The sequence below is a fragment of the Gallus gallus genome, chromosome 2 (assembly GCF_016699485.2).
Source record: "Gallus gallus isolate bGalGal1 chromosome 2, bGalGal1.mat.broiler.GRCg7b, whole genome shotgun sequence".
In the NCBI taxonomy this organism is placed as follows: Eukaryota; Metazoa; Chordata; class Aves; order Galliformes; family Phasianidae; genus Gallus; species Gallus gallus.
The window spans coordinates 14,245,176-14,265,940 of NC_052533.1; the positions used below are offsets into that span (position 1 = coordinate 14,245,176).

Consider the following 20,765-nt stretch of genomic DNA (forward strand, 5'->3'; position numbering starts at 1 on the left):
GGGGTGCTTTGTAGAGAGGCTTAGAGTGTTTGCTTTGCTGTTCCCCCCCACCATTTACAATATCTGGCTCTTTTTCTTCTTTTTTGGGAGGATTGTCCTGTGCTTCTCACATGCTGAAGGTAGTCAGGCTTAAAAAGATAAATAAATGGATAAAGTACACTGGTGTTTGAGGTAGCAGTGGGAGCTGCACCTGGAGTTCTGCAAACTGGGGCATACCAGAGGGCAGCAGGGAACCACTCCTTGTGGTCTAAACACCAGTGGCTGTTGTTAACCGACTTCACCCACTGCAGGTCATCTCCTTTGCTGCTCCACATCATGGGGAAGGCATTGGTAACAAATCACTCGTCTTGCAGAGGACTTCAGCTCTAGTTTCATGCTCTCTCCAGTGGCAAACCCTAAATGTTTTCCAACATGCACCAAGGTTGTTGTGAACTCCATTTCTGAAATGGGGCTCTACCAAAAGCTATGCAGAAACATCCTTAGATGAGAAATCAAGATAGAAAGCAGGAGGTTTTTCAGACATTAGCTTGGCATTGTGTAAATTGCAAGTATTCTTTCATTCTGATATTTCACAGGTTGGGTTATTTCATTCTGATCATCGTTTAATTGCCCTTAGGAATCAGGCAGGAAGATTTTTTAGCTGTAAACTGCCTTTCTAAAACACAGTTAGCGTTAATTAACATCCTTGCTGTGAATTTAATCAGAAGCAGCAGATTAGTTCTGTTTTCTGAACTGGGTTTTCTCACCTCAGGTATGGTTGTTGTGGTACAGACTGGAAGCCTTGTGATGTTTGCAGCAAGGAGACTGTCCTGAGGCTCGGTTCAGCCTGAGTTGTCACATAAGCAATATATATATATATTTAAATTATTATTATTTAATAACTAGAAAAGAACCTTTGTGATGGATTGGATGTTGCAGACTGTCCCCAAATATACATCACTTTTTTTTGTTCTGCAGCCAATTGACTTAATGCTTTCTCTATACATTAAAAACAAACAAACAAACAAAACTTACTAACAATTAGAGCTTTTTGTTTGCAAATTGTCTTCCTTGAGAAATTTTATTTTACAGCTGTGGGATGTAGACTGTGACCCTGGTAGAAGTACTTCGTTATACCCAGCATAACAGTAAGAGTAGGAAGTAAAGGTAGCTCTTATTCATGCTGTGTTTCTCCAATTTGCTTGAAGGGTTGATTATGGCTTAAATGCTTCCTTATTGCTTTGGTTACTTGTTTTTTAGAAGCTAGACCTTGAAACTGGTTTCTGTTTACTTACTAGGGTATGCTAAAGGAAACATACTGGAAGTCTGCTGAAATCTGATCAGCATTTAAAACTATTAGAATTTTAAAGTCTTGAGGCTGAGCAGTTCATAATAAGCATGAATAAGGAGTTTTTGGTGCTTTTTGTTTGTTTCAGTTTTCCTGGTCTTATGTTAGTTTATTTGTGGCAGGATACTGTGTTTGCTTGAAATTGTGTAGGCTGTGAACCAAGTGATAGTGTGTTACATTTAGGGACTGCAAGTCTATATATCTTGGAAGCTTTTGTTATTTTTATTTTTTTTTTAAAGTTCATCATCACTGTTCCTTTTTTTTCCAGAAGTTTGGTGTCAATCAGTCCAAGCCAGAATTTACAGTGGATCTCAAAGGAGCATTGATTGACTGGGCTTCAAAGGACAAATCCAGTAAAAAGAATGTTATTGAGGTAAATTATTTTACTTAAATGCAAAACTTTAAGCATTCAAGCAACTTCAAAAATTCTCTCTGAACTTAGTTCAGTTTTTTGCATTTCTTCTCTTTAAATCATACAGTTATGTTTATTCTGGTACCTGCAAGAAATGTCCATTCTTAATATGTTTGTACAGGACATGGTTTTCAATTTTCAGACTTATTTTGTGCTTTTACTGATTTTAGAGTAGCTATTTATTATCTGAAAGTTGTGCCAGAGAGTTTAACTTGATGTAATTTGATTTTGGAGTTCTAGTATGTTTCTCAATTCTGATGACATCTGTTTTTGTTTCTTTAAAGCTAAAAACCCGCCAGGGAACTGAGCTCTTAATTCAGTCTGATAATGACAGCTTCATTAATGAATGGTATAAAGTCCTTAACTACACCATCAACAATCAGGTAGGTATTTGAATCATGAAGGCTCTGATTTCAAGGTAGTATGTTTTAGCAAAATAATTTATGTAATTACTCCAAGTAGTTCATATGCATCTTCGTTTCATCATCTTCTTGGGAACGGGCTGGGGATATGGTGATTCCCAGTGGTGAGAAATGAAATGAAGCTGTGCCAAGAGAAGAGGGATGATCCACTGGATTAAGAACTGGGAGGTGTGGACTGATTTAAGAAATGAGCTGCTTTTTTCTCTCAAGTACTTGTACTGTCTCAGCGAGCTGAAAGGCTTTGACAGGAGGGAGTAAAAGGGAGGATGACCGACAAAGGAATGCTTACCTTAGCATCTGGTATTGCTATTCCCTTCAGATTAAATTAAAGTGTGAATCAAAAGCCAAGTATAAATCAAAATAAATAAATAAAGTGTAAATAATAAGAGACCTAAGACCGCACAGGGAAAAATATACCTTATTTAGACCACCTGATAATTTGAAGCACTGAAAGTTTTGGGTACAAAAATCTAGCAGATCTGAAACAAACTTAAGTTTGAAAAAAACCCTCTATTGTAATAGTAGCTGTGAATGTTTTCTCTATGATGGCTGTGGTTTGCTCAAATGTGAAGTCCAAAAGAAGGCTACAGCTTAGATTCATGTCTCTCTCCTCCCTCAGGAAGCTGTTGTGTCAATATGTTGTATAGAAGGAATATCTGTGAGAGATATCTGCTCTATTTGTACACACACAGATTTTGAAGTTGTTGGATTGGACTTGGTCCATTTTACAAACCTAAATTCTAGGCGATATATCAAATCTAGGAGATTTGAAATTTAACAATCCTGAGAAGCTTTGAGGAAGAGAATCCTGTTCAAATGATGTCAGTGGAAGTGGGATCCTTGGCAGGGACATTAATTAAATGGTTGAATATATTGACTGTTGACATACTAAAAAGTCCATTTGAAGCTTTTGAAAACCAATAAGGAATGAGGGTTGTTGAAAGCTCACATCTGCCGTGCAAGTTAAAATGCAAATTAACTGATGTTATGCACTGAGACCAAAGGAAGCTTTCTTCTTTTTCCCTGATGGAATGCAGCATAGGTGTGAGGCAGCAGACAATTTCTTAAGACTTCAGCATCTGCCATCACACGACAACTTGATTTGCATTTCTGCTTAACTATGGGTTTCTTATTCTTTTTGAGAATATGCTGAAAGAACATTAACCCACAGAGCAAGGCTTTTGGACCCTGGTATAGTTACTCTGTTGGACTGAATTCAGCATATACTTTGACAGAGGTCAAGTTCTCCAACTGGCAGTCTGTTTCTATCACAGAAAACTTAAATTACAGAGGTTAGAAACAGGATAAATGTTCTAGAAGTTGGTTTTGACTTTATCAGTCAGGTGCTTCTGTTGCAGATCACATGAATGAAATAGCTGATGTTTGCTGAATTTGGGAGGAAGAAAAAAGGTTGATGTAATGAAGTTTTTGTCTGTATTGGGTCTTATGACCAAATACTTCTCGAAGTTACTGCCAGCAAAAATCTCTGAAGATAATTTTAGCATCTAGAAAACAGGAAAGAGTTAAGTGAAAGGGAAAATAGAAGTATATTGTAGAGCAGTCTACGTGAAATACGTTTCTTAGAGCTGTATTCTATGAATTGGTAAACTTACCTCTCTCTTCTTAAATGTAATAGGTAGTAGAATCTGATGAAGCATTAGAAGATGAAGTACCAGATTCTCCCGGGGTGGAAAAACAAGACAAAGAAAAAGAGAAAGAGAGTAAAGACTCTAAGAAACTTCGTTGTGAGTAGAAAACTTTCCAATAATTGATTTTAGGAATGCAAAAAAAAAAAAAAAAAAAAAAAAAAAAAAAAAATTACCTTGTCTTTACTGACATATAAACAGGAAAGAATTCGAGAGGACATTTTCCATCTTGGTACCAGTTACTGACTTTTATCTGTGTTTTCTTAATCATACTTAAGAAGTAGGAGAAAACAGGCAGTAGAGAAGTAATCTATTCTCAAGGTTTTGTCAAATATGTGGAAGTAATTGGATGTTTTTTCTGACATAAATTATTCTGAATAAGAATCTCTTTGTCCTTGTTCAGAACTGATTTGGATAGTTTTACTTTTTTGTCCACGGTGCAGCGTCTGTAAATAATTTCACTGTTAACTTACACTTCAGTTTTACTAAGTTGCTAACCCTATATTGGCTCATTTACAGAAATGAAAAGTTTTTAATCACACTCTCAGAATTTAAAAGAAATTTCTTTTAGTCACAGAAATTTTTCTTTGCAAAGAAATATATTAATCAGGCAGACTTCTGGGCCGTATGTAAATTGCAAGGAAGTATTTATTTCATTTAAGATGGTTGGTGAGAGCCAGGGCTGGTTTTGAAACGTAGCTACATATTTTAAATCCCATGCTTATTTTAAGTTACTATTTGGTTATTTTCACAGCCAGCACTCGGTGACAGATTAGTCTCCTGGCAGTTTGAAAAATGGATGCTATCTGCAAGGAATTAAAAAAAAAAAAAAAAAAAAAGGAAAATGTGAATGCAATGTGAATTTAAATAGTTTATCTTCTTTTCCTTTTTTTGTGTGCTCTGTGTTTGTTGTCAGATTTCTCTTCCAAGGAGCCAATGTTAAAAAAAAAAATAGTAGTTTTTGTGGCTATTCATGCTAAGTGTATTTTTATTTCCAGCGGTGAAAATACCTAGCAATATAGATGCCACAGATCAGAAAAAGACCAAAACGAAGCTCAAGAAGTTTCTCACACGACGACCTACATTACAAGCTGTCCGTGAAAAAGGCTACATTAAGGGTAAATGAACCTTTTTAACAAAGGAAATAATTTGAGAAACTGAATTTGATGATTCATGTGTAAAATGGGGTTCATGTTGTCTAGTTTTAGAGTAAGACATGAATGTAGCTTGCCTAACAAAAGTCTTGGATAGTGAAACTGGTGATTGTTTGTCGTTCTTCTGAGTCTTCTGAGCAATGCTGTTAGCTACTAAACTTTGTCAAGGATGTCCTTTTCATCCCATTATTGGCAAAACTGAAGTGGAAAATGAGAGCCCAGGAGCCTCTACGGACTCGCAGCGCTTCTGAGCTAGAAAGTCCATTTGGTCTGCTGCTCTGAGCTGGGAATTTTGTACAGCCAAATAATCGTTTGTGCAAATAAGGGAAAGGAAGGCTGTCCTTTTGTTACAGAGCTGAACACATGCTCATGTTTCACGGAGTTGTTTTTAGTCTGGATGGAACCAGAGAAGTATGTGCCATCTCATCAGAAATGAAATGTTTAGGCAGAAAAAGGATGAGGCCAAAGGAATCTCAACTCCAACATCCTTTTTCCCGAACTTTTTTTTTGAATGTATATGGTTTTTTTTAAGTTTTTTTTTTCCACAAAGAATGAATTTTACAGATATTCTTGAATCCCACTTATGAAATGATTGATAGCTTAATATATACTTCCATCTATCACGTTTGTAGAAACTCTGAAAGAGAACAGTTTTTGCACAGGTCAAAATTAATGTGATTGTGTAAATTTCTTCTTGGTGATTCCTGGTACTCACTGTAAAACTTAATTTATTTGTTTGTATGCTTTAGCAGGACTCGTAGGTAGTGCTCTACTAGGGTCAAAATAGCAGATGGGTAGGCAAATATCAGACCAAATCTGACTGTGATTTGCCTAACTTCATACTTTAACAGATGTGCTTCTATTGCATGTAGCATTTGATATATTTGTGTATCTGCAAATATAATTTAACTGTAAGTTATGAATTTTTTTGTTTGAAGTAAGAAAGCATTTTTCCCAGACTTTGATGTTCTGCCCTGCTTTGCAGCTTAGAATTCATGTGAATTCTCAATGGCGTAACTTCTAACATGACCAACAGTAAATGCTAAGCCAAGTTTAACTTGTACACGTGCATGCTGATGATTGGATTTTTTAATAAAGACACTAAGGAACAAAGAGTTTGTTTTTATTTAAAAGCATGATGTAAACTTTAAAAGTTGGACCTGTGCTGTACACTTCTACATTTACTGTATGAGTGAAAAATACAGAAGTCTATCTGAAGCCCAGTGTACTTTGCGGCTGCTACTGAGCTTAGTAAATGAAAACTTGGCAAATGCAGTATGAGTTGAAAAACTGAAAAAAAATTTATAAAACACCCTTGAAACAGCATGCATCAAACTGAGAAGCAGCCTGTGCTAAACCTTTGTTACATGGAAAAACAGAATTGCAAAAGCTACTTTAAAATGGGAGAAACAAATCCAGTTCTCCTGTATGTGGAAATTGTTACAGTCAGAAGCAGTTGCGGCAAATAATTTTGTTACGTACCAGTATTTTCTTGTCCTATCTAATCTGCTTTGTTTTACCTGCTACAGCTGCTTGCTAGTCTGCCTTTTTGCTGCGTGGCCTTTTTCAACCCTTTGCTACTGATTCTGCTTATACAGCTGGCTGTGTGAGTAGGAGCAGCAGGAATGCGATGTTTTGGGGCACTGGCCTTTATGCATACAGCTAATAATACCATTATATACCAATTCTCTTACTGTATAATTGGTTTGGTGTGCTGTTTGGATTTCCCAAAGCAGTTATCAAATGCAAATGTTGTTACTAAACGTGAAAAATGGGCTAGATGCTATGCATGGTGCAAATGCAAGAGCAGTTTCTCTCTTGCATCAGCTCTGAAGTAAAATGTATTAAATACTGCAAAGATGGTCACTTACATGCTGCCTTTAAAAGATAAAATAAAACTTTCTTCCTTTTGAGTGTGAGCTTTGCTTCTCTATTTCAAGACCCTGTTTCAGTCTCATGCATCTGAACGTGGGATGTCATCTGTTATTTGGGCATACAATGAAACCATGTGAGTCTGGGGAACGTTAACATCTGATCTGAACAAGAGGAATTAACATGTTGGTGACACACACTAAGACTTTACAAGAACACGTTCTCTGCCAAAGCTGATTTTCATTTTTGCTCTCTTTTATGGCAGAGAACACTCCCACTGCCTTTTGTGTAATTTTGAGGGCAAGATGCAAAAAGCTGGAAAGCTGGACATTGCCCATAAGTTCTTGTATTTGAATTCCAGCCTCGCGGCTGTGTTGCCTACATGTAGTCACACCTGCAGTCAGAGCTCTGTGTAAAGGTCTATCATTTATGTAGTCATTTCAGAACTTAAATGTGTTAGAAATTAAGCTCTGTATTGAAGCCTTTCTCTGTAAATGAATATGTAATGCTGTGATAAACAGTAGGTGTAATGGAGAATAACGTTTTTTTTCCCCCGAATGCTTTCATTTGGGTTAAAATTTTTCTGTTCAGATTTTTTTTTTTTAATAAAAAATTAAGGTAAATGTATTTTGAACTCCAAAGAGGAATGAATTACACCAGAACATTTGAATCCATTAAATTTCTCAATGCAGTAATGACTGTATGATTCTTCTGAGTTTTCTTCAGATGGATTAAAATGATTTCGGTACCAAAAGTTCCTCCCTCAAAGACTCACGTTTGGGTAACTGCTAACACTTCTTCTTTCTGGGAGCTGTTGAGAACTCTTTTCAGAGCTTTCCCCCCTTTCACTCTAATAATGCAACAATTCTATCCGGTACTTTTTGCTCTTTGTAGAGGTTTGTTTTAACCTGAACTAGTTCTGTCACTCGAGTCCTGTTCCACTGTAAATCAGTCTCTTTACTTGGTTCCAGATCAAGTGTTTGGTTCCAATCTCACCAGCTTGTGTCAAAGAGAAAACAGCACGGTGCCAAAGTTCGTGAAGCTGTGCATTGAGCATGTTGAGGAACATGGTATGGTGAATTTTTTGTTTGTCTTTAAACCCCTCTTGCTCATCACGCTGTCTAATTTTGAATGTCTTAATCCTTAATGTGCTGTTGATTTGTTAGAGAAAATAGTCTGACATGTGTCTGTAGGTAATGAGTTTTTGAGAGTGGGAAGGTAGGTGGAATCCAGTGTCGGGCGAGGGAAGGAAGTCTTACATCAGAGGAATTGATCTACTTCAGTATCTTTCAAGATGAGGAGAACGCTAAACAGCTTTTTGGCAGTAGGGGTCTAATGGAGGAGAAATTACAGGAAGTCACGGAAGAGCTTATCTCATCGAAGTCTTACTGCAGGTGAAGAGAGACTTCCAGAAGTTACATGTGACACTGTGGGCTGTCTGATCCCAAGGACTTACTACATTTTTTTTTGTTGGAAATTTCTTGGTTGTAATTCCCAACTTGTCTGTACTCTGGGTTGGGCTTCTTGCTTGTCTCTTGCCATTGCCATATCAACCGAGAGTGGTTATGGAATCTCCATAACCATTGCTCAGATGGTCTGTTCGTTTGCGAACGTAACGTTGAGATCAGGGTGTTTACAAGGGAATACCATAAATGAATTTTAAGGCATTTTCCATGGGAGCTTCTTAGGATTTTTTCAGCATGTTGTCTTCTTTCTCAGTGCTGTTGTCTTGTGTCCTGGGAGGGGAAAAATAACCGCTTCCATTGCTGTAGGTCACTGTAGGTCAACAAGGAGACTGTAGGTCAACAAACTGCCGTCTTGTTTGTAACAGCAGGCTTTATTCCCACTTGAGGTCCGCAATTTGATAGAGAGGGGCTATTTTTTCTTTTTAAGGTTTTTTATATTTTAAGGACAGGACTGCAGTGAAGATAGTGGTGAAGTTTTTCCTTTTTGAATACCTGAGGGGAGGCTGACAGAAATGAGCAGCTTTTTTCCCTACTTCCTCAACTCTTCTTACTTCCAACGCACATCAAATCTATTCTTTTTGTAAAGGAATGACTAGTGGATTATGGGGAAAAGGGATATGTCAGATGGTGCTGGTAACTGTGCTCTATTGCATCAGACTACTCCACGAGCTATAGGGACCAAAGGTATTATGACAACATTCACCCTCTTAGGGGCACTGACTCATGTGCTGTATTCAAGTGGCATTTCACTTTAATTCTTTACCTGCTAATTGATTCCAATTGCAGTAGCATCCACAGAGACAGTTTTCTTCTTTGCCTGGCTGAGTGTTACAGTACTGTAAAGGCAAGGGCTACCCACTTACTAATAAAGGCTGTTGGATAGTCAGTGTGCAGGCACATTGTTCCTTCTTGCAAACCTGGTCACTTGACAACTTTGAGATGCTCTCTTATGTCTGACTTGTTATTTCTTAACCATAAATTAAAAGATGGAATATCCACAGAATATTTGATTCTTGCATGTTGGACTCTGCATATATCCCTCCCTCCACCTACTAAAAGCATTTTAAATGGCATCCCCAGTCTCACTGGGAAAACTTGAAGCTGTTACCTCATTTACTACTATTCTTCTGCATAGGAAGCCTTAAAGATTATTTTGAGTTTGATACTACAAAACCTTTTTCAGCAAACGAAACCTTCTCTGATGTGCCCTGCCCATCAAAAGATGTAATGAAATGTTTGTTGCCGAACCAAGTGATCGTTAGCACAAGATTGGGTGGGCTGCTTTAGGTTTTGATTTTGCAGAGCGAGCAAGGAGCCTAATGATTTCAGAACCTGTATGCATGAAAGATTAAAATTGGTTTATCCCTTTATTTTAGGATTAGATGTTGATGGCTTATACCGAGTTAGTGGTAATCTTGCAGTGATACAGAAGCTAAGATTTGCAGTCAATCACGGTAAGTTTTCATCAACTACATTACAGTTGCATAGCTTTTCAGATTGCTTGAAGAGAAAAGATTTCTTAATGTGTAACTGCAGCTTTTCTTGAGAAATGATTGCCATCCTTAAAGCTACTTGAAAATTGCAGAATTTAGAGTGTAAAAACACACACACACACACACACACACACACACACACAAACCCATTGAAACCACCAAATCCTAACAAAGTAAACAAAAAACCACCACCCTAACAGCCTGGAAGTTTGGTGTTACATGGAGGTATTGCTAGAGCATTTTCCTGAAGAAAGGTGGTAATACAATTCAAGAGGGAAAAAATGACTAAAGAACCCCAAACTGCATGCCTAATGGGAAAACAGTAAGAATACTGAGCTTCTGCTAGTGTTAAACTTGTAAGTTAATGTTTTTAGCAAGGTTAGTATGGGGATTGCTAGCTTGTCTTTACAGTACTCTCATGTATAAAACCTCTTCATGCTCTGTATCATAGTGATTGGTTCAGTGGGAATCAATAGGTAACCTGCAGCTGGGAGGAGGAACAGTAGCTCATCTGAGCACTGTGATTTGATCAGTCATTTCCTGATTAATCAGGTCTAAAAGTAAATTCTGTGTTACCTCCAGAGTTGGGTTTCTTCTATGGAAAGCCTCCTTGGTAGGACAGCTGCGTGTAGTGCAGTAAACAGAGTTTGACTGCCTCTGACTATACAGGTTCAGAAGAGACGCTGCTCCAGCTCGAGGTGGAATTACTGTTGAATTTTCTCTCATTGGTTCCTTTCGAAGTAGTTTGGGACACTTTGCGTTGCACTCCCAAGGACTGGATTGCTGACAGTGTTTTAGCCCTTCTAAGAGAGCATGCAGGGTTGTTGTAATGCAGCCTTATGAGCATCTCACACAGTATTTGTTCTGAAAAATACTCTCCCAGCCACCTATAAATACAAAAGGTTTCCCACTGTAGCAGCTCTGTACCCAGCAGCAAAGCGGCTGAAGGAGGATACCGGTCTGCCATACTTTAAAAGCAATAAAAACAGGAAAGAAAAGGAATTAACACTTTTTAACTAGGCTTTTTTAGTTAAATTATTAACGTTTATTATTCATTTTTCTCTCTCAGATGAGAAACTTGACTTGAATGACAGTAAATGGGAAGATATACATGTCATCACAGGAGCTCTAAAGATGTTTTTCAGAGAGCTGCCAGAGCCTCTTTTCACTTATAACCACTTCAATGACTTTGTCAATGCAATTAGTAAGTATGGAAAGCAGTTCTGTGCTTTTGATACGAGTTCTGCTCAATAGGAGAAATTTGGTTATTGTGGAATGTTTTGGTTATGGATGTCTGCAAGGCTTACCTAAGTTGCCCGTCAGTAATATGCAGGCTGCCCAGGAGGTGGCAGCATGCTCTCTGATATCAGCCCTGCGGCATCAAAGCTTTTAGTCCCAGTCTGTTAATTTCTATCATAAAGTTTTGTACAGCATGACTGAGGTTTTGTTTCTACGCTTCTTCCTTCCACAGAGCAAGAACCGAGACAGCGTGTCCATGCTGTTAAAGATCTAATCAAACAGTTGCCAAAACCAAATCAGGACACTATGCAAGTACTCTTTAGACACCTGAAGAGGTAAGAATCAGAAGGAAAGGCTTTGTATTGCCGATACTCCCTTAAAGCTAAATAATCAAGTTAAAAAGAGGAGGTGGCAGTGCCCATGGTGCTTTTCTTGCATATATTGGGCTTGATAAAAGCAATACGTCAGTGTGTATTTATACAAGCTTGCAGAGCATCAAATGGATGGTATGTGGCATAATTATGATGCTTACTGTCTTATGTTGAAGAAATTGTGAGGATTTCAATTGTATCACAGAACAAAACTTTTTGTGTAGAGAAGGGAATTGCAGCAGCTTTGTGCTAATAAACAAGACTAGTAGTCATTAAGTAAACGTTATGAATAGTCATTTGCTTTGGACTTCTTTCCTGTCACCCCATTACTCTAGCACTGATAGATCTTCTTTGTGTGTATCTTTTTCTCTTTCAGAGTTGTCGAAAACGGAGAAAAGAACCGAATGACCTATCAGAGCGTAGCAATAGTTTTTGGTCCAACCTTATTAAAACCAGAGAAAGAGACTGGTAACATAGCAGTCCATACAGTGTACCAGAACCAGATTGTAGAATTAATTCTACTGGAATTGAACGCCATCTTTGGACGCTGACATTTTCATGGAGTGGAAACTGGAAGTGATGGGTTGGCAGCAGTATTCCATCAGGAGGAAAATCTCTCGCTGTATATGATGTATGACGTTTGTGGACCAAGAAGCAACTTGATTTTTGCACTTTTGGGGGAGGGGAGAAACAGGAGAAGTGTTTTACCACTTGAATGCAGATTAGAGACAACACTTTCATTGTTTGGATTTCTTTGAAAAATTCATTGTAAAAAAGTGAATTAAAGTTTATAGTTTGCCTTTTTTTTTTTTTAAGTAGCATTTGAAAATTACAGTATAGGTTCATACACTGGATTTCTTGGAGAGTAAAGCTGTTAATCTCAAACTGGATAATCTGGAATTTAACCTTAAAATATTCCCACTTGGTATGGGAAAGTTCTATGAAAAAAAATAATCAGCAAAGTTCCATCTTAGGCACGTGTATTACAAGCAAGCTCTGCAGGTCCGTATGATGCTTTTCCATGGGGTTTCTGCATGCAGTGACTGTCTTATGCTAACAGTTTGGTTTAGTTATTCAGGTCTTATTCCTCACATGACATCTGCTGTCCTTTTTCCTTTTTTTTTCTTGTTTTTTTCTTTTTTTTTCCCCCCAGCGACATTTCTGGAACTTCTTAGTTGCTTTATAGAGCAGCATACTCTTGCAAACACTGAACTTGTAGGAGTATCCAGCAATGGATATTTGTCTTGTGGCATAACAGAAGTCATATTTAATACATACGTTCGTTTCTTCACGGTGTTTCCTGAGCTAGGATTTGTGTTATACTGATTTCCAGCTAAAACCTAAAAGTACATACCGACTGTAACACTGTATTGAGTTCTTGGTATAATGCTGTGGTAGTGGAAGTTTCTTATGTAAATACAGTCCCTTTGGTTCTTGTATATAATTCAGTTCTTGTATAGTTTAAGAACGTTCTAGTCACACATTTCTAACGATGGGTAGAGTAGCTGCAGTAGCATAGCGTTTCCAGTCGATGTCTGGGTTTCAGCATTGAAACAGGTTATGGAGAGGGAGGGGGGCCTAACTGTGTGCACTTTTAGACATTAATTACATTTGCAGGCAAATAACTGTAATACGAATGGTACTGGAAAAATAGTGAGTGTGCTTGCTGAATTAATGCACTACAAGAGGAGCCTTTCAGGTTATTTAATATGTACAGGATACGTTAGAAAAATGTATTACAAATTCTAACATCTACAACCGGCGAAACTCATGTTGTGATAGAAGGGAGTTGGGTGGAATCCATGATGCTAAATTTAAGAGTTCCTTTTTACATTAATGTAGAATAATTTGTAAAATCGCTTTTGAAAGATTTTGTTACAGGGAGCTCGGTCTGCTGCAGATTTTTTTAAATGTATTTTTCTAGACTAACTGCTGTATCTGACATATTTGTTATGTCTAACCTGAATAAAGAGAACCATCCGTTATTTTGGAGTTTGCCATTCCCGCTTCAGACAACGCGGACCGCCTTTGCACAGTGAGACTGGCGCCTCTTGTTGCTTAGCATGGATGCTGCGTGCGGCAAGGAGCTGTCGTGCTGCATTCAAAGATGAAAGCTTACTTTATAACCTGACAACTTTAGGAGCCTCCCAGCCCCTTTCTTTAACAAGCTAAACTCTTACTTTAAGATTCGTAGAAGACAGAAGTAATTTATGGATATGTTTGCAGTCTTTTAAGCATCTCAGCTCTCAACCTATCGCACAGATAGCAGGCACGTTGGGAAAGAAGTCACTTTCACTTTTAATCTGTAGGATCCTCACGAGAGTTTCAGATTCCAGCGAAGGGGATGCGTGGTGACGTACTGAGATGTAGTCAGATGAATGGTATGAGAATTTCACAAGCATAAAGCTTGAATGAGAAGTCTTCATAGATAAAGGAGAAAGCAGCTTACCTTGTGGCTTTCTCACTGTTTTGTTGTGGTAATGGTGAAGCCTTGTGGTTTGGTGCAAAGCAGCCTGGGTGAGAACTGTGATAGCTGCGTCTGTGTTGTCTTTTCAGCCTCCCGGTAGGCTTTCAAACAAGAGCAGTGCTGAGTGGCAGACGTGCCCCATCTACTAGGGAATATAAGCAAAGTTGATATCTGTTGTTGTAGATGATTGACATCCCAACTTCAGCTGTAAAATAAAGAATTCCCCTGGCTAAAGGAGATAGATAAGCTGTATGAGTGTTTCTGTATTCAGAGAAAGAATTCCTCCTCACAACCATTTGATAACAAGGATGAACATCACATTTTTCCTTGTATTCCCAGAAAATAAAGCATTTTGTTATTACAATATATACTATGAAATTGTCCTGAGTTTGAAATGTCTCATGTGGGAAAGTACTCCTTAACTGAGAGTGGTGCAGCTGAACACTGCCCGTCCAGCAAGAGGCAGCTGCCCGAGCTGAGGGTGTGCGTGAGATCCTGCATGGCAGCACGCTGGGATTCCTCACTGCCTGAACTGCCTTGTCTTCTCCTTCCCAGGTTAGCTTTCCTGTAAAAACCAACCCCAGAGTTGTGCACAGACACGGGGAGGGAAAGCTGTTTGTGTTAGATGAACCAGAGCCTGAACCGAGAAATATATGAAGCGGACTGGATTCTAGCATAAAACCTGTTTTAGGGTAATATAAACCTTTACAGTCACAGCTGCTGAAAGGGACTGGAGGTTTCATGCTTTGCTGCCAGTTCAAGTCATGTTGCAGTAACAGCTGCATGCCTCTGTAGTTCAGCTACATGGCGTTATTACCCAGCTACTCTCGCCTTGGTCCTTACCAAGTAGGAGTTTCTTCTCTTTATAGCTAGAGGTGAGCACACAGACAAGGCAAATACGTGGTCATTTCACGTTGAACGGGGGCTGTTTTTCAATCAGAGATGTGTGTAAGTTGGTCCCCTCAGTGCTCACTGCTGACGCCCGCCCTCACGGACAGCCAGCACGGCTTCCCTGTGCACCAAACCCTCTGCAATCCTTGGTTCTGGCAGCGTGAGAGGGCAGGCGGGCTGTGGGTGCGGGCTGTGGGTGCCCCGCTATCCCTTCATTCTTATGCGGAGCGCTGACATTTTCCCCTTAAAGGGAACGGCTTTATTTAGCCCCGAAGTAATGATATCTTCAGAATCAATCGGTTAATTCATGAGCGGGCTGCGCAGTGGGCATTCTGCTGGGGCACGGGGGGAGGCTCAGCATGTCTGATGAGGAGCGGAGAGCAACTCTGAGGAATCTTAATTAGCCTCCACAATTGCCAAGTTCTGCGGGCCGGCAGCTGGTAGGGCTGGGTCGGCCCTTTCTCAAAAGTAGCCCTATGCGATTGTGCCACTTAAATGAACGGGGTTTTTTTTTTTCCCCGTAGCATTCTTGTAAACAGAGCACTTGTAAAACAAGATCACGCTGTGTAGCAAACCAACATGAAAGACGTGCAGAGGGAGCTTGGCCTCCTGGGCCTTTTTATTTCCTCGAGACTTCAATGGCAGCTCTAATATTCGAGTTTCCTGGGCCTTCCCCAGATGCTCTGTTTGTTAAGGTACTTAGCCGCTGCTCCCTTTCAAAAGAAGACATTTACGTTGCGTTCAGCACACACAGCAGCAAATGGGAACAGTTATAGGGTAGCACCGGGGTTATTGAATCTCGCGGCTTACTGCACTCAGTTGTCACTCACAGGAAGGGGAGAGCAGGTCCTGAGTGTGGGAATGGGCAAATGCAAAGCAGGGCAGGCAACGGGACAAAGCAGGTGTGACGGACAGCCGGGACAGCAGAGGGACTGCTGCTTAGAAAATGGGCCGGGGCACAGGCAGAGCTGGGAGGGAGCCAGGCTGATGGGAGCAGGGCTGGCTTTGTTTTTTTTTCCGTTTTTTTCTTCCTGTTAATTGATAGTGCAAAAGAAACAGCTGTCCTCTATAGTCATAAATTCTGTAAGGAAAGGCTTTCACTTTCTGCACCAGGCACTGGAAGCTGAGCACCTCCTCTCCTGCCCGGCTAGTTGCTGTGCTGCTGCCCTGTGCTTGGCCTCAGCAGCAAGAGCTGTCTCATCCCTCCCGCAGTCTGCCTCAGCTCTGCCTTGTCCTTAACCGGCTGCTAATGCTGCTCAGCTCTCCCTCTCCTACCCACATCTCCACTGTGTGCTGTGTCGCATGGCCCCGGTGCTCAGTGTGCCTCCCTCTTTGCGGCCCCTGCCCTGCTCCACAAGTTAGCATTGCCCGTTAATGGGCATCCCAGCACTGCTGCGTCCCAGCAGCGGTTTGTTCTCCTTCTGCAGACCCTGCTGGTGGAGGGAGTACAAACTGACAGAAGCTCCTTTCTAGCACATAACTCTCTTCTCATTTAGAAAGCTTTCCTTCTTGCACATCTGAGCAGTTGTGGCTGCAATTTGCTTTCATCTTCTCCCTGTTCTGTCCATTCCACATAATGCACACATGCAGCCATTTCCCCCTTCATCTCTGCACACTCAATAGCAGCCTATGAAGCTATTAAAGGTTTCTGTGCTTCTGTTTTCTCTTCTTCAGACTAAGCAAGCCCAGTCCTTTAAATCTTCCCCTGGCTGTCCCGCAGTGTGCTGACCAGAGCATGAGCTGGGCAATGGCAGTTGCACTCCCCTTAAGGCTGTGCCTATGAAACAACCTGCAGCATGCTCCCTGCTTCCCCTTGGCCCTGTGATGCTCCCTGTGCCAGCCTCATCCCTTCCCTGTGAGTTCCTGCTGGCAGTTGCTACAGCTCACAGAGTTATGGAAACAGTGTGCTAGGATGGTTTGGGCTGCAAGGGACCTTAACGACCTTTCTGTTCCAGCCCCGTGCCCCAGGCAAACGTCTGCCCACAGACCCAGGCAAAAGAGATGAGTGTGGCGATGCTTTGCTCCAGACCAGGATTTTCTTTTAAATCCAGCCCTAAAATTCCAGTCAGGCTTCCAGCTCACGGCCTGCACTGCCAGGCATGAATGCTAAGCAGCCCGCCCCAGCCCGGTCTGTTGGCTGCCTGGCTAATGGCTGCTCTCCATAGAAACCCTACCGGAGTTGGTCATTATTCTCTCGTCATGCACTTGTGTCTCTCTTGTATTTATATGAGATTAAGTAGCACCGTTAGGTTTTTACCCCTCTGATTGGAGCTTGTTTTAACCTCAATTAAGCCATCAGCCCCACTTTCCGAAGGCAGAGCAATAGCAGACCATTATATTCCTCCACCTTTTGTACAGAGACGTGCTGGGGCCGGGCTGCGTGGCGGTCACCAGCGGGGCCGGATGGTGCCAGACTCCCAGAGGTGCCGTGGCACTGCACAATTATTGCTCCAGACAGCTGAAAGCAGCGGGGCTCCTGCTTCCCCTGCTTGGTTTCAGCCTGCCGTGATTGCTGCTGCAGAAAGATGCTGATTGTAAGTAAACATTAATTATGCCCTGCTACCCCGCTGCTCGCGGCGCTGGGCCTGCGCTCGGCTCCTGCCACTGGAAAATCATCTGCGTGGATTTCAGCGTAGAACCACGGAATATCCCGTGCTGGGAGGGACCAAAGGGATCACTGAATCCAGCTCCTGGCTCCACACAGGGCCACCAGAGGCTCAAACCCTATTTCAGGTACACCTTCATGTACAGAACGGATGTGTAGTTCTTTATCCATATCCAACACGTTTTGGGTTGAAAATCCACTTCACCTCCAGAGGGAGTGTTTTTACTGCAGCAGTTTGCCCTGGAGCAGACCACATCCAGAGTCCCATCTTGCTTGGACAAGAGAGCATTACTTCTAAGCACTCTCCTCACTTGTAGATGGAGTTATGGCACGTTTTGTGCCACTGCAATCCCACGCTGCTGCAAAAGCACTGAATAACGCCCTCGTCACCCTGAAGAAAGGGAGCTCAGGTGATGCAGTGAGCAGCTCTGTGATCTGCTGGGGAGGCCTCACTGAGCATCGCCTCATTTACACAAGGAGGACAGCTTTGTGTCAGCTTAAGGACAGTACGAAACCTGTGCAAGTTTGCCTTTACTGTGGTTTAACACCACAAACCCCTCAACACACAGAAACCAATCTCAGTAAAGTAGATTGCAAGGAAAAGGGAAAGGATGTGTTATAGGGCTGTGGATTCAACAGTTTTGGTAGGAAATGATGCTGCAGGAGGAGCAGGGCTGCTAACACAGAGCTGTTCAGTCTCTGCCTGCCTAAGAGGAGCTCAGACTCTTCCCATGTGCTGGTGCTCTTCGGAATTATACTGGCACTTGAGAGAAAGGGTTTTAAAGAAAGGCTTTGACATACTTCTTCCTTAAAGGTTAGTACCTAAAACGCAGCAATGGAAGGAGATCAAAGTGGGCAAGAACTGGTCACAAAGAAGGGAAAGGCAAAAGCCAAATGGAGCTGGAAAGGGTCAATGAGTACGAGTGGAACTGAAAGCAGTCGCAGCAGACAATAGCAACTCCTTTGTCATTTTGCTCTTACTGCAGCACTGGAGGTGGAGAACACAGTGCTTTTCTGCTCTCTGCAGCACAGCCCACAAAGTCGCAGGCTTACTGTGCCCACAGCCTCCAAGTCAACACGCTGTGTATTTATGTCATTAAAGCAACAAGAGGCCACTTCATTCACGGTATTTAAGCCTATACATTGGAAGTCCCGGGCAGGTTTTGAGTGACAAGGCTCGGTGAGGTTGTTCGGCCATTGCCTGCTGCAAAATTCCTCCTGCATTCCTGGCTGCCTGCTGGGCACAGCCCATGCCCGAGCTCTGCCTGCTGCGTGTGCTCACCCCTGTCCCCAGACCAGCGTGGTTCCACACCCCGGCTCCCAGCTCCGTAGGATCAATGTGCTGAGGGAGCAGTTGTTCAGCACCAGCGCGGCCTTCAGGATCTTCCCCTCTCCTTGATACTAAACAGGTGTTAAACGGTAGGCAATTTTATAAGTTTCTTTTAACTGGAAACTGGCTTGGAAGCAACAAAAGCCTCACAGAGGAGGTTTTGTGAAATGTCAGAGGGAAACACCTGGTATCCATAAACTTTATAAGAGGAAAGCAGTCAGAAGTGTCTTCTTTGTGCATTTTTTTCCATGCAGAGAAGTGCTGCCCCGGGTCTCTCCCCCTCTGCTCAGCTCGGGTGGCTGAGGCTCTGCAGGAGCACCGCAGGAGCAGCACGGAGCTCAGCTGGGCCCAGCGGGCGGCGGGGGACAGATCTGCTACACACACTGAGCGGTGGGGACTGGGACTAAAGGTGTTTTCAGGGCTGGTAGGGACTCCACTTTAGCTGGAGTGTTATGGGGACACATCAGGGAGAGAATGCAGGGAAGAGTGGGCAGGGATGAGAGTCAGGCTTACAGCACAGGCAGATCTATCTAGACTTTGGGCTCAGGGAACAAGCTGGACTTAATGCACACCTTGATGTTACTCATAGTCAAAGCCAGGAAGCCAGGAGTCACTCAGATTCCTGCATCTGCGGTCATTTCTTTACCCTTCAACTTGAGCAGGAGCAGCAGGCAGTTTGCTCCCACGCAGCAGAAGGGAGGGAGGAAACCCGAGGGTTCTCCTCTCTGTCCCACAAACAGCTGAGGCAGAAAGCAAACCCTGACCTGGGGGGTTTTCCTTGGCTGAGGATGTGTTCTCAGAGCCAAGATGCTGCCTGTTTACTGTGACACCGTCAGCTTTAACCTGCTTGGTGGGACTGTTTGGGGCAGATAAACAGCTTTTGTTCCGCTCCACCACCGCCTCTGGCTCCTCATGTTCTGGCTTATTGGATTAAGGCACACTGATTAGGGACTAGGCTAATTGGCACGCTGGTCATGGGCTGCGTGGGGCTGCAGCAGATGGCTGCATGGTGCTTGCTGCCAGCGGGCTGGGGCAGGCGGCTGTGCCTCAGCCACCTCGGGGTACCCATGGGTCGCCAAGAGAGAGCCACATCCCCTTCGCCCAGAGCCACCTCCTGCATGGTCCTGTAGGTCAGTGTGCCCATCCCAGCACATCTGCTGACCTGCAGACATTGTCTGTCCTGGTCAAAACTTCAGAAGAACCCAGCCCAGGGCCTGGGACACAAAGCAGCTATAAATAGGACAAACAAGCTTTTGTTCATACTTCTTCCTAGGGCCCTATTCAGCCAGCAGATAAGTGGCACAGGGCAGATCTCACGTCTGAGGCAGCCCTGTGCACATCACACCAGCACAACAACTGTTTGCTAGAGTGTGGGTTACTGGCAGGATTGGGGTGCTGGGTGACGCTCATTTTTATACCTCCTAACCCTTAACCAGAAGAAAAGATAACAAAAAATCTTGTATTTTGCTCAATGGTTACTGACTGATTTGGTTTGTGGATGGCGTGGCTGTGGTGCTCCCTCTTGCACTATTGGCAACAGGTTACTCTAAGTAGTGATTGCGTTATAAAAGCCTTTATGCATTACAGATGATGCTCCAGCTGCCTGCCTGCCAGGAGCCCAACTCGAGCCCTGACTGCAGTGTGTGCTGCTGGGGCTGCCTGCGCCCAGGGCCCTGCATAGCCCCGTGCCCAGAGGCCACCTGCCTCAGCTCTGGTCTGCAGGAGGGGCACAAAGAGTGGAAAGGAGAGCAACGTGTGCACACATGCACACACACACTCATGTATGCATGCTCTTTCCTGTCCAGGTGTGGGCTCAGACAGACATGAGCTTTTTTCTTCTCCTCTGAACCATCTCTGGGAACCACAGCTGAGCTGTTGCAGCCCCTCGCTGTTTGCTGCCGCCTCACATCCCGGTGGCATTTGCTGTAAGCCACGCTCCTAAAAGGCTTAGCGTGCAGTCCCTCTTAGGAAAGTGGTTTGCCTTCTTCCTGGAAGGCTGCACTGGATGGACTGCAGGGTTAGGATGTAATTAAGTGCAGTTTTACATTACAGAACGGCCTCAGCTCTGCC

The 20,765-nt window shown here is 42.5% G+C and overlaps 1 protein-coding gene across 22 annotated transcripts in view; it reads left to right on the top strand.

The window, feature by feature from the left end:
* Positions 1 to 13,387, top strand: part of ARHGAP12 (Rho GTPase activating protein 12) — a 70,482-nt gene extending 57,095 nt beyond the window's left edge. For 16 of the 22 annotated variants that reach the window (XM_040693683.2, XM_015282120.4, XM_046928311.1 and 13 more), the window contains 9 exons: positions 1,596 to 1,700; positions 2,024 to 2,122; positions 3,798 to 3,906; positions 4,806 to 4,925; positions 7,805 to 7,903; positions 9,676 to 9,753; positions 10,862 to 10,996; positions 11,264 to 11,366; positions 11,779 to 13,387. In XM_040693683.2, the coding sequence (XP_040549617.1) occupies positions 1,596 to 1,700; positions 2,024 to 2,122; positions 3,798 to 3,906; positions 4,806 to 4,925; positions 7,805 to 7,903; positions 9,676 to 9,753; positions 10,862 to 10,996; positions 11,264 to 11,366; positions 11,779 to 11,953 (1,023 nt within the window). In that variant the 3' untranslated portion in view covers positions 11,954 to 13,387. The remainder of the gene's footprint in view (positions 1 to 1,595; positions 1,701 to 2,023; positions 2,123 to 3,797; positions 3,907 to 4,805; positions 4,926 to 7,804; positions 7,904 to 9,675; positions 9,754 to 10,861; positions 10,997 to 11,263; positions 11,367 to 11,778) is intronic. The other 6 variants (XM_015282119.4, XM_046928306.1, XM_040693694.2 and 3 more) reach the window with 1 other exon arrangement.
* The last annotated feature ends 7,378 nt before the right edge of the window (positions 13,388 to 20,765 follow it).